Source organism: Myripristis murdjan, chromosome 20, assembly GCF_902150065.1.
Source record: "Myripristis murdjan chromosome 20, fMyrMur1.1, whole genome shotgun sequence".
Taxonomy (NCBI): Eukaryota; Metazoa; Chordata; class Actinopteri; order Holocentriformes; family Holocentridae; genus Myripristis; species Myripristis murdjan.
This window is the reverse complement of record NC_043999.1, coordinates 9,568,722-9,581,500: the sequence shown is the minus strand read 5'-3', so window position 1 is coordinate 9,581,500 and position 12,779 is coordinate 9,568,722. Positions and strand designations below refer to the sequence as shown.

The 12,779-nt window shown below is 41.5% G+C and overlaps 1 protein-coding gene across 1 annotated transcript in view; it reads right to left on the bottom strand.

The window, feature by feature from the left end:
* Positions 1 to 12,779, bottom strand: part of LOC115379103 (cadherin-7-like) — an 89,154-nt gene that overhangs the window by 15,334 nt on the left and 61,041 nt on the right. Inside the window, exons 6-9 of the mRNA XM_030079793.1 lie at positions 10,277 to 10,464; positions 9,235 to 9,488; positions 7,889 to 8,025; positions 6,248 to 6,369 (exon numbers count right to left, since the gene is read on the bottom strand). Of these exons, the coding sequence (XP_029935653.1) occupies positions 6,248 to 6,369; positions 7,889 to 8,025; positions 9,235 to 9,488; positions 10,277 to 10,464 (701 nt within the window). The remainder of the gene's footprint in view (positions 1 to 6,247; positions 6,370 to 7,888; positions 8,026 to 9,234; positions 9,489 to 10,276; positions 10,465 to 12,779) is intronic.

Here is a 12,779-nt window from a genome sequence, read left to right as displayed (position 1 = left end):
TGGTGTAGGTGGTAAACGACGTCCTGCCAATTATCTAAACTGGCAGACAGAGTGAAAATTCATGAATATTTTACTCCATTTCTTAACAAAATGAAAACACTGGCTCCTCTGTTTTGGCGAAACTAATCGTAAGGTACTTTTATTTCCGGTTATTTGGTATCCAGTGCAAGTGGAGTCTATATGAGGGACGGAAACCGTGCAATGCAAAGGTAATCTGTCTTAGTTCAGGAGCACTTTGGCTGTATGTCATGTATGCAGACAGATCACACAGCTTCAGACAGCATCAGACAGGTGGAGCAACAACTGAGCACCTAAACATGTATGCATGCTCTGGAGTCTGGGGCATATCATGGAGGCTGCCATTTATTCTCACATCACAATAACACGCATGCCTTTTCTGCTCTGCTGCAAATTTCAGATCTGAGATGTGAAATAGAGATGTTTCTTAGTGGTTTCTTAGTGGTTTCTACACGGACGATGATTCCTATACACAATTTGAACCCTTTGATGTCCTTTCAATATTGCAGATGGATCCTAAGCTTATCTCTGGGAAGGTTCCCATTCCTCGCTGCTGTGGAAAGGCCTGTAAATCATCCTTAAATCAAACACTTTGTAATGTATAATGCCTTTCATTAGTGTGGCTCTGATGCAAGGCGTTCCAGAGAATCTTCGGTGGGAAATTCTCTAATGGGTTGAGTAGGAGACAGGAGGAGAGAGGCATGGATGTAGACATAAATTCTCTCCGAAAGACATTAACAGCAGCAGCAGCAGCAGAACGGAGCCTGTCGCAAGCAAGACTGAAGAGTCCTATGAATCACAGAATTGAGTTCTTTTTTTTCCAGTTCACCTTCGCCTACATGTCAGATCAAAAGGATATAAAAGGACGAAGGCGTCTCTATTTGTGGCTTTAGAGCACAGTGTGACACACCACACACACACACACACACACACACACACACACAAACACACACACACACACACACACACACGCACGCACATTACATTGGTATTGCAAAAACTGTGAGGGCATTTCTTTATAATCTCAACAATATCTGAGAAATACCTAAGCTCAGTAATTTTTTAATTTATCTATTTATTTATTGATTTGCTTTGCCATGCTCAGCTGTGATCCTCAAACGTTCAATCTCTTTATAAGCAATGCATTGTCCAAAGTGTCTAATATATCATTACAGACAATCAGCTGCATTATTTCTCACCACAACCTCATATGATAGATAAATAGATAGACAGATAGATATAAACTTTATTAATCCCCATAGGGAAAGTGCAATACCATAGTACCACATAAAACAGCCACACATAACACGATAAAACAATAAAACCACATTAAAAACAGACTAAAAAAGTGCAGTAAAATAAATAAATAAATAAATAAATAAGTAAAATAAATAAAATACAATGAAAAAATACAACAAAGATCACAGAGGCTGAGGCACTATGGGCATTTTATTCAATAAAACTGAATAAAACTATCTTTTCAGAGCAAAGTTGAACAGCTTGACTGCACTAGGTAGGAGTCAAGCTCTTCAACTCTGCTCTGATAGGCTCAGTGGCTGAAGCCATTCACTGATTTACCACTGCTTATTTTGCTTTTGATAATTAATTTATCATTTCAGTACTTTATCCACTAAAAAAAAAAAATAAATAAATAAAAAAAATAAATAAATAAAAAACAACAACTGCTGGCTAGAGCCTCACAAATGCTTGCTTGTCTTTCTTAGTTTCATATCATTATAAAATGAAAACTGAGGATTTGGCTGCTGGTCAGAGGACAGTATGGTATTGTATATGGTAACTTGTAATAGATATTTGTAATTATTTTTGATGCTTACACTTTTGACATGATTAATTGATTAATCAAAAAAACAATCAAAAGATTAATTAACAATGAAAACTGTCAGTTTTGACTCTACTTCTTGTTATTATTGTCATTATTGATATTATGCATTCAGCTGGCATTAACTTTTTTTTTTCTCATTTGGCACATAGTTAGTCCTGGTTAGTTGCTGCATGGACACAAAGAATGATACTGATTGCTTTGGAGGGGGCGCTATAATAATTCAATATATTCCCTTTAAAATCTAAGGCTTAGCCCGATTGCGTTAATGAGATGTGAGACCTGCCTCTAATACGCCTCTGGTCACGCTGAACAGTTTTGCCTCTGTAGGACTCACAATGTCTGCCATGAGGTTTCAGCTGCCATTTTGATTATTTTGAAAAACGCTGGCAGATTAACTAGTTATCCCAGTTACCCCGGTCAAATTGGGAAATTTAACTGGATAGACCTTTACTTAGTTTATAGAAAGCTAAGGGATTGGTACAAAAACAACTAGGTATATAATATATCATTTGCACAAAAGGTTACTGTAAAATAATGACAAAGTGATCTAACTTTACGTGTTGGTGAGAAACATCATTCTAAAGATTTCACTGCTATATTTTTACATGAGCCCCTTGATACTCAATTGGCAGATGAGTCACACAGTGAGATCAAGCCAGCAAGAGACAGTCGAACCAAAAGTATAAATAACTGTGGTACCAAATTGGTGGCACTTGCCATTGCTATGGTGATATGACAGTTTTCACCAGGGGTTTTGTTGACAAGGGAAGTGGTAGAGTCTGCAGTTTTCACACCCTTCACCCCTTCGACTTGTGCTTCCTATGACATCAACACCCAAAACATCACTTCCATCAATGACACTGGCACCTACGTATTCCCACAGATCAACATCGCCCGCTGGCACATCATCTCCACATGCACACACACAACACACACACACACAAAACACGTTAATTTTGATGGCAATCAATTTGTACCATCCAACAAATGTCATCTTTCATTCTCTTTTCTCTTCTATATGTCAGTTCCCTCATTGTGTATCGATTATCTAAAACAGTGGCTGAGATTTCTCGTTGTGCCGAGCCTTTCTGCCGGTGTGATCCTGACAAGCCTCAATTGCTGGGGCTAAAGTGATTTCCTGGTGAGATTCGAGATTAAATTTCTTCCCTGTGCCGTCTTTTTATCGCTTACATTGCCACATGCATCCCCGGTGTCTTGATATATTTGTTTTCATCTTCCACCTTGATGCAACACCCATAATAAACTGATAATTGGGAGTAGGGCTGAAGTTGTGAAAACATTTTTGGTTGCTGTTTTTAAGATTAATAGCCATTTTTCCAATCGAGTTAGTGGCAATAGAGAAGGTGGTACTGAGTAAAGGAGTGTAATATCTGCTTTTATACAAGTCAGTTTAAACTACTACACTTTTCTTGAGGTACCGAATGTTCACAAATCTCTTGGTGATGCTGAGTCTCTCTGGGGATGCTGGATGAAGGAGGGGAGGGGCAGGGTAGCAGGCTCGGGGCAGCAGAATGCCAACTCCACTCATGGATGTAATGGTTACACTAAAGTGATTGTAGAAAGTGCCCCCCCCTTTTCTCGCCCATGCCCCCTCTACCCCATCATAATATCAATTAATGTTATGGCAGAAGACAGACACACCGATGATCCGTAACAAGTGGCGTCTCTGGAGAGAGCCAGTGCCACGAGACGGCCTTAATTAGGCCTGAAAAATGGCAGGTTATTCCAACCCTATGCTCCCTGTTAATCTATGCTACAGAGCCACAGAGTCAACCCTGGCCCCAACTGGCAAATGTTATTATTTCATCTTTGTCGCATCTGTGAATAAGCCAATGGGTGAGACAGCCAGTGGGCGGCCTAAGATTTTAACAACGCTCACTGGGAAGAGGCTGCTTGTGAGCTGATGCAGTTAGAGCAACCAGTTGTTGTTGATTGCTACTCCTGGACATATATAACAGGAACATTTTAATTAGGAATCAGGGAGGCGGTGGGATGGCGTGTACATCTGACAGGTTATGAGTCCGCTGAGTCTGTCTGCTAACAGACAGCTGACAGCTAGTTGTAATTCAAATGGTGTTTTCGCATTCAAATGTCAACCTTTCTCCTTTCCTTTGCTCTGTATGTGTTTTGGGGTGTAAATTTCATCATGAAATTTCCATTTTGCCCGACTTCATTATTCAGTCTGAAACTGCAATCCCTGTGGTCGTCTTCAGTGATGCCTAAACAGAAGGCTATATTCGACCCGCATTCAATAGAAATTGAAATTAGTAAAACATCCAAATAAGATGAGTTGGGAAGTACTGCGAGTCTCTAGTAGTCATTCACTCTAACAATAAGATAAGGGAGATGGCAACATGTGAAAGCAAACTAATTTCACCCTGTAATAAAAACAAAGGCATGATTGAATTGGCTAAATGCCTGCATGAAACTCTTAAGCATGAGAGAGAAAGGCAATGGGTCTAATGTTCTCATCCAGAAATTCTTTATAAAGAGCATTTCAGTTGAATAAAATTATGAAGTGAAAACATCTGCATGCACACGCACACACACACACACACACACACACGCACAACCTTTTTAAAATGCTGATCACGGCTTGGCTATTTGCATGTTAGCACTAGCTCCTAGCCATAGCAACTCATTTTATCCTTGCTCTCCCTCAGGACGATGAACAGAATTTGAATCCTGTGTGTCTGTGGGCCGACTGAAAGGACAGAGGCCTTCGTCACCGGCAGCTCCTAACTTTATAGCACAGTAGCTCCTAGCTACACCTTGGGGAAGCTAACAGCTCAGCTATCACTGGCATTGAGTAAGCAATCTGTCTGGTTCGGCTGAGTAATTACAGATTTGCGGTACCTTTTCCTGCTGATGATGCTGTCATGGGCCATGGCTGTTGCTATGCCCTGCGGACTAGTTTGATTGTAGGGAATGACTTTGTTTCAGTATTGCCATTGTCTCTGTGCCATAATTTATCAGGCGCTACTGGGAAGAAATGTACAAATTATCTGTTGGATTTCAGAGTCAGGTTATATTGATGGATGATGGGCTAGATGCAAGGAGTTCTGTAAATTCAATATCACTGGGCTTCAACAATCATCGGAGGATAACTGGCTGTGTCCAGACCCAAAAATAGACATTAAACAATAGTACCATCCCTATACTAGCAATGTTTCCACTAACAGTGGAATTAAATATAGGAAAAAAAAAAGTTTACTTAAGCAGATATTGTGCGCCTCAAGTCCAATATGTGATAGATAAACTATGAATAATCCCATAAAATGTGGGATGTTTCATTTCAGATGAACTTGCATACAACCAACATGCTGCATATACACAGTAGTTCACCTTGGGTAGCTCCAAACAAAAGGCATAAGAAAGATAAAAATACCACTAACACCCAATGCAGCAGAGGTGCTATATACCTGTGAGGCTCTGTAACCTTACCGAACAAAGAGCCACACTCTGGTCAAGCCTAATGCACAAAGAAAAAAAAAAAAAAAAAAAAACATACATGAAATATACACTCTCATTTTTGCAAATGAAATCGTTTGCTATTCTTGTACACCCTCCAAGGAGCACAGTGACAAACAACTCAGAAATGTGAATGCAAATAACATATTTAAAAGGGCCTAATAGCCATTTCCAATACAATGCATCATTCTGATCAATTGTACTTATTCAGTTCTGCACGCCTGCTTTACCCTTCGCCTCTGATTGTATTTTCCAAATGCCAAGAGTAGACGAATCGCCACTGCAGACACACAAGTCATTTAGCAACAATGAGGCCAAATGCTAAACACAGGGAATATGCAATGCATGGCTACAGCTTCTGACACGCCTCTCCTGAACCAAATTTCCCAAGCCCTGAAATCTCTCTTGTTCTGTTTGCATGATATTGTGATGCATTTTCTGCACCAGTGCCCTCCACGGTGATCGTCTAATTACACAGGGCTTCAAAATGAAGAATCAGACTGGTGCAGACAACCACTCCATCCCAGCATGAAATATCATATTAGCCTATTATATTATTGTGGAGTAAGACCACAGGCAGAGTCAAGCACTGCCATTAATTTAGTTGGCATTGACAGTATGGAATGAGAGTAACATCTCTAATGAACGATAACACCTACAATACCTGCTATTAAATCTTGAGGATGTGACTCATACTAATGAGGCTATCTCCCTGGAATGACCTCAAGCTCTGAAGTGGAGAGGTGCATTGTGGAATTGTTTTGAGGCACAAGAAAGACTTTTAATGGCTTTGAGAGACAGCAGGCTGCCTTTGTGAGGCACTCTTCAAGCGAGTGTAGAGAAAGAAAAGGGAAATGAAGTTGGACCAACTGCAGAGCCATTTCTGGAACTTACCTGTCCTGGCATGGCGTTTTCACAAAGCAGCGTTTCATAGTCTATGGCAAAGACCGGGGCATTGTCATTTATGTCCAGCACGGTAATGAGAGTGATGCCTTTTCCAATTTGGGCTGGGTCCTCTGAAAAAAGAGAGAGAAAGAGAGATAGAGACCATCGGTGTCATGGCTTTCAAGCAAACTTTCTTTTAAACACTTTAATTCGACTTTAACTTTTGTGTTTATGCACTCAGCCAATTTATGGAATATTGATCTGTCTCATATGTTTTTAATTAATCACAAAGGTGGAGCAAAAAGTGCTGCTGTAATGAAATATGCAACACTCTCCCAACAGCTGGCATCCTTACCCACTCTGGCAGGGATCAGCCAAAGTGATTACACTTGGTGCAGGGGCTGTTGTGGGGAAAGGCTACGTGTACGAACAAGCCATCTTGCACAGCGGGCTTCGCGCCTCTGTCTGCCTGACACACACTGATGGCTAAATGGCTGCGTCTGAGTACAAGATGATGATTTAGCCTGGCATTGCCGCCATGCTGACGAGAGATGACGTGCTGACATTCGGGCCGGCTGATTTGATGGTGATAAAAAGGACGCATGGTGCCTTGGGCCACAGACTTGTTGTCACTGGCGTGGTCTGTGCAGAGTGGATGAAATGTGAGTGACTGCAGCTCAAATGCACAACATCCCTCAACCAAAGAGACTGTGCACCCTCTTTAGTCACAAAGAACCCATTTACTATAAATACTGTCATAAGGCATATGGGGCAGTGGATTTTTGTTGCCAGTCCACAGACTCAAAAGATGTTTTCAGCTAAAAAACAGAGCCAAAGTGTCACTATGTGTCAGAAGCCAGTACCTCATGCATGAGGGACTGTTGTGACATTTGATATGGTTATTATTATATGCTGCCTTCTTTTGTTGCTATATCTAGCAAGTGCACGCTTAAATCAACCAAATAGCGTGTGTGTATGCTGCTACATGTAAATAAAAACGCATCTTTTGAAGTAAAGAGTGATAAAAAAAGCTTTTGAAAAAAATAAAAAAGAAGAAGAATACACTTCTATACGCCGTTTGAAGATGTGATAGGAGAGGAACTGCCAGGCTGACATGTGGTCTTTTTGAACATATGTGATGTGATGCAGCTGTCTCGAGCGCTCTGTGGATTGTGTGCCAATGACTGTTGTCCACTGTGTTTGACTGTACAATGATAGAGAGGAGAAAGAAAAAAGAAAAAAAAGAAAAAAAAAAAAAAACAGGATCATGTCCTTGGTGCCGCCAAGAGATGAACAAAACAAATGCGGCACCTCTCCACATCACATTTACATAGTTCACCCGTGGGTGAGAGCACCTTACCTTAGTCAGCACCTCGTCCCCTCACTCAGGGAGACCTGGAGGTCACAGCGACCACCCTGCATGTGAATTAACATTCCCCAACAGCCCTACCACGACCCCAACAACTCCTCACTGTATTGTTGGCATAGCACAGGGGGCTGATGGAAAGGGGAGTGGCGGTGGTGATTCATCCAGATGACAGGCCAGAAAGGACGATAATGCTTCATATACAAATTCATCCTAACAATGACACTGAAAAGCTAATTCTGAGCGGGACAGGCAGGTCTGAGTGGGTGCTACAGTGTACTTACGGCTCTCGATGGCAAAGATAGTGAGGTTATGGACAGAGTTGGCCTCTCTGTCCAGAGGCTTGGCTGTGCTGATGACCCCACTTAGAGCGTCCACGTTAAAAAAGCGCTCCAAGTCTGTGTTTCTGTCTATGGAGTACCTGGACACAAACACAGAGCCAGACAGAACCAATGAATATTTAGAAAAAAGGACACTGGCAGTGATATGGCATTTTAGTATTTCTTTTGTGGCATTTGTGTAGAAATGTTGTCATGGTTTTGTCTCCCACTGAAGATTTACAATTCATGAAAGCTTCAATCAGCCATTAATGAATTGTGTTTGTACACATTTCATTATTCATACAGCATTTTTGAACTAGATGTCTGAATAGCACACATATAATTAACGGAATAAGAATAATTATTTTTAAATTAAAAATGCAACAGAAATGTGCATTAGTTAAACTTTTCAGCTTGATTGAAAATAATCCCTATTAAACTTTGATAAAATAGGAGGCTGTCCACTTTTCTCTTAGCAAAGACAAAGAAGCCCTTTCAGTATACACAGCAACTCATATTTCTGTTGAAAAAACACGACTTCAATTAGCCTACATCCAAAGGGTATTATTGCAATGTAATTTGACTCTTGTGGTTGCATTAGTTCCACAATAATTTTAATTTCAACAGATGTAGTGCAATATATTGCAGACGCTGATAACAGTCACAGCAGCAAAAAGAGGCAATTTACAACCACAATGGTGCAGTAATTTGATTTTCTGATTAAGATTACTAACAATCCTAACAGACCAACCATGAATACCATACAGTATTCATTCAATTAATGCATAATGAGTGGGGATCTCAGGAACGACACCACACAGATTGGCAATCTGAGTGCTTGTTTTGAGTCATAAATGCCATGGCACTAGTATTGAGCCTTGACCCTCCTGCAGGAATGCCCTTCTCTTGTTCAAGATGGCATTTCACTTTTGCAAATGCTGCACTCCTTAGCACTCCCACCATCTGGCACCGTCTGTGTCACAGCCACATGGGAAGTGGCCATTTTCGAGAGTCTACAGTTTCTGGGTGTTTGTAGATAATGTGGAGTAGATGAATGTATTAACCTGCTGATAAACTTATAAGTCTTCACTAAGGAGTTTGGAGGCTTTATTTGGCTCCTTTGAGAATCTCACAGTACATTTCTACTTTAACACACGGCTCTGGTAAATTTGATTTCTCCATTTTGCTGAATGTAAAGTGAATTAACAGCGCAGGGGCTATTTGAGAGATTAGCCACTTGTGTAAGTGGCTGAGGCAACAACAAGATTTATTGCTTGTAACATTATGGTCGGTGAACAAATTATCAGTACCTGATGGCGCTGTTGGAAGTGTCTGGATCATGAGCAGAGACTCTCCCAATGGAGGTGCCCACTTTGGCGTCCTCAGACACAACCATCTTGCTGAGTGGTGTGGAAAAGACCGGCGGCTCATTCACATCCTCCACTGTCACCTTGACCGACGCTGTATCGCTAAATGGGCCCGCACTCAAGAAGTTGGAGTCAATATTCCTGTTGGTGGCTTCAATTCTCAGAGAGAAGCTGCCCTTTGTTTCAAAGTCTAAAGGCTAGTGTAGGGAGACAGGGAGAGCACAAAACCGATGTGAGAGATTCTTGCCACTTTCCTCGTGACACAAAGAGTTACACTGTGAGGTGCTGCACAGCAATCAAAACTCTGACCTTCCATTTCAACTTTCAACACTCAATGGCTTTTCCACATGTGTAGCACTGTAAATGCAAAGCTAAACATATGTGTGCAGCATGTGTGGGGTTATTCATGCTAGCCTTGGTCATTGCTGAGAGGCTGAAAGCAGTGATGGCCGTGGATTTCTAAGACCCTGTATAACTTGACACACAGACTTAAACAAAATCATTTGTTGATGTTTTTATATTGACTTCTTGCTGCAAAAGCAATATTATTGATTTTAAGAAAGGCGGCCAACATGGTGAAAGCCAATTCTAAAATTAATGCTTTTGAAACATGCCACTTTGTCTGGCTTATTGAACTCCCCATTGTAACCTGTAATATACAGCAGAAGAACATTGATGTGACACTTTCATCGTCGATGGCTCTCTTCTTTGTTGTAATTGTCTGAGGTTGGTGCAAAACTAACAAAAGATCAAATTGTACCATCTGACAAAGTACGGCTTGTGGCCAACAAAAGAACCACAGCAACAAGCTGTCACACCTCTCCGGAGTGAGGAGACCATTTCAAATTCTCTAAAAATCCTGAAATGTAGAACATTTGCTCTTAGCCCTTGTACATCAAAAATAAGATCTGCTCTTTAATTAAAGTTATTAATAAATCTATGGCATATTTGGCACCTACTCCCCCCTCTTTTCTTGGTGTTGTACCTTGAGAAGGATGATGACACCCTCTTGTGTGTCTTCATCTGTTGTGATATTGAACATGCCAGGCCCATCACCATCCATGATCCTGTAGTCCATCTCTGCGTTGGAGCCTATGTCAGCGTCAGCCGCTTTGATTCTGGCCACCACAGACTGTACCGGCAGCGACTCCAGCACTGTGTACTGATAATTCTCTGCAAAAAGAAGGTAGGACAGGAGCGGATAGTAATAATGGATGTGCTTATTTCTGTACCAGCTCACCTTCATGAAGCTGGGCTTTGTTGTACACCGCAGCTTTGATTTGACTCTGTGGTTCCTCAATAACTTCATGTTGCATTACAGAGACAGGCAGCAGCAGTGACACACATGGAAGAAAAAGCCATTAGATAGTGCTGCATACTGCAGTTTAGTCTGTGGAATCTGCAGTGGACACATGTAATATGCAATTAAGATAACATCAGTGCATTAAAGAACGACTGCACTCTTCACTTTCCTGTACTTTAAAGTCATAAAGAAATGAAAACAGACTTTTTGCCACATCAGCTTATTTTTTAAATCATAATAAACAACATGAAAAATTCCATTTTTATTGTATTTTTATAGCCTCACAGAGCCATACTCTGATTTTCTTGCCGCTGTACTCTTGAGCACTATCCGGTTCAAATTGTTTGGAAAAGCAGCAGCAGCCAGATGAATGAAACATATGATGCAGTATGAGAGTGTCAGAGCTCTCATACAACCAGACAAACAGCAGCAACTGTTATGGTGAAACTAAGCAAGGGTATTGGTAAGCATATCGCTTGCTTGTTAGCATGTCGGCACATGATTCTTGTTGCTGTTTTTGTAAGGAAAATGGCTGTTGGTGCTCTGTTGTTTCTGGTTTCCAATTCAGCACACTGCAGCTTCTCGGTTTTCTGATTGGTCTAGCCATTTTCTAGCTTCCATTGATGCTTTGGTTGGAGCCTGGTCTGACCCATAAATCTCATCACCCTCAGTTGATGGAAACTATGCACCGCTAGTGATGAGCTGATAACTTACCACTAGGTGAATATGAAAATTCCAACTAATTACACCATCACAAATTTTGCAACTATCTTCACCCTCTGTCCCCTCCATCAAATAAAACTGCCTTTCTCTCCCTGATATCCTATTAGCTTGCACTTCTCAATGATTTCTTCCACATTATGTCCCGCCCCAGTATCCTATTATAGCAGGAAATACATTAAATTATGGAAGCAAGATGCTCTTCAATTCTGTTTGATAGTGAATTTAGAGTATTTGTTTTACGGGTGAAAGAATATATTTGATAACTCTGATGGATTTGCAGAGGGATTATAATGTATGCTGCTTCCCGAACATTCTCTGGATGTAGCGGGGTTATGGCTTGACCAAAGCGAACAAGAGTCGGGCTTAGATCCCCATGGTACACTTCACGGGATGAAATGTCCACTCAAAGATTCTATTACTCAGAAACTCTCCATTGTGTTCCCTGAGCTTTTGTCTGAACCTTCGGATTTAAAAAACTCTTATAAGAATAAAGAAGGGAATCATATTCATAATCATAATCTCCCCAATCACCATGGCAGAGCTCATTACCAGACCTTTCTGTGTTCCTCACCCTAGTGTCTCCCTCAACCGCCGTCTAAATGCTAATCTGCCTGACATTGTTTGCTGCCGTGTAATCTTTGTAATGGCTTTTTAATTTGCCGTGGAATAGCAGCTCTTTAAAAGACCAAAAAATTGCTTTCCTCCCTCCCTTTCGCCCCTGCACCCACATCTTTCCCCCCGCCCCTCTCCCCCAACCTCTCCACTCATGCATCTAACCTTGGCTCCTTTCCCTTCCTCCCTTCCAAGGACTAGCTATAGCTTCTGGACTCTATCAGCTCTGATGCTCTGTAATGGTCTATCGATTCTGACCCATGACCCGGCGAGGGCGACAGCAGGGGCAAAGCCAAGAACTCCTCCAAAGTCTCTTTCTTCCCAGCATGACAGCACTGGGTTAAAACGGCATTGATGACTTGTTGTGCAAACTTGAACCTCTCTCTCCCCTGGGGGCCGGCAAATTGACTTGACTTCATGGCAGTCCAGTGGTGAGTGCAACGGCCGGGCAGTGGCTAGGCTATCAGCGGTAAACCGATTGCCGGAGCTTCAGATTATCATGAGAAGCACTGCATGCCTTTGAATCCTAAAGCTCGGCCTGGAACCCATTAGCAGCCCGTGAAATAGGCTGACAACAAAAAACGGAGCCTGATTGATCCTGGTATCCACCACCATAGCAGCCCCCAGCTCTGATGAGGAGCAAAGCAGGGAGGTGCACACCTTGCAGGAAAGCTGTATTTTAATTTCACCATAAAAGTCAAAATATTTGCTGAAAATACCAATGCAGTAAATGTGCAGAGAATAATGTTAACAAGGTTAGGAATGAGGCTACGATAACCTTGGTAAATTGGTGGGAGGTGGTTGAGTGATGAGGATTATTGATGAATATGTTTTGCTTCTGTTTTATGAA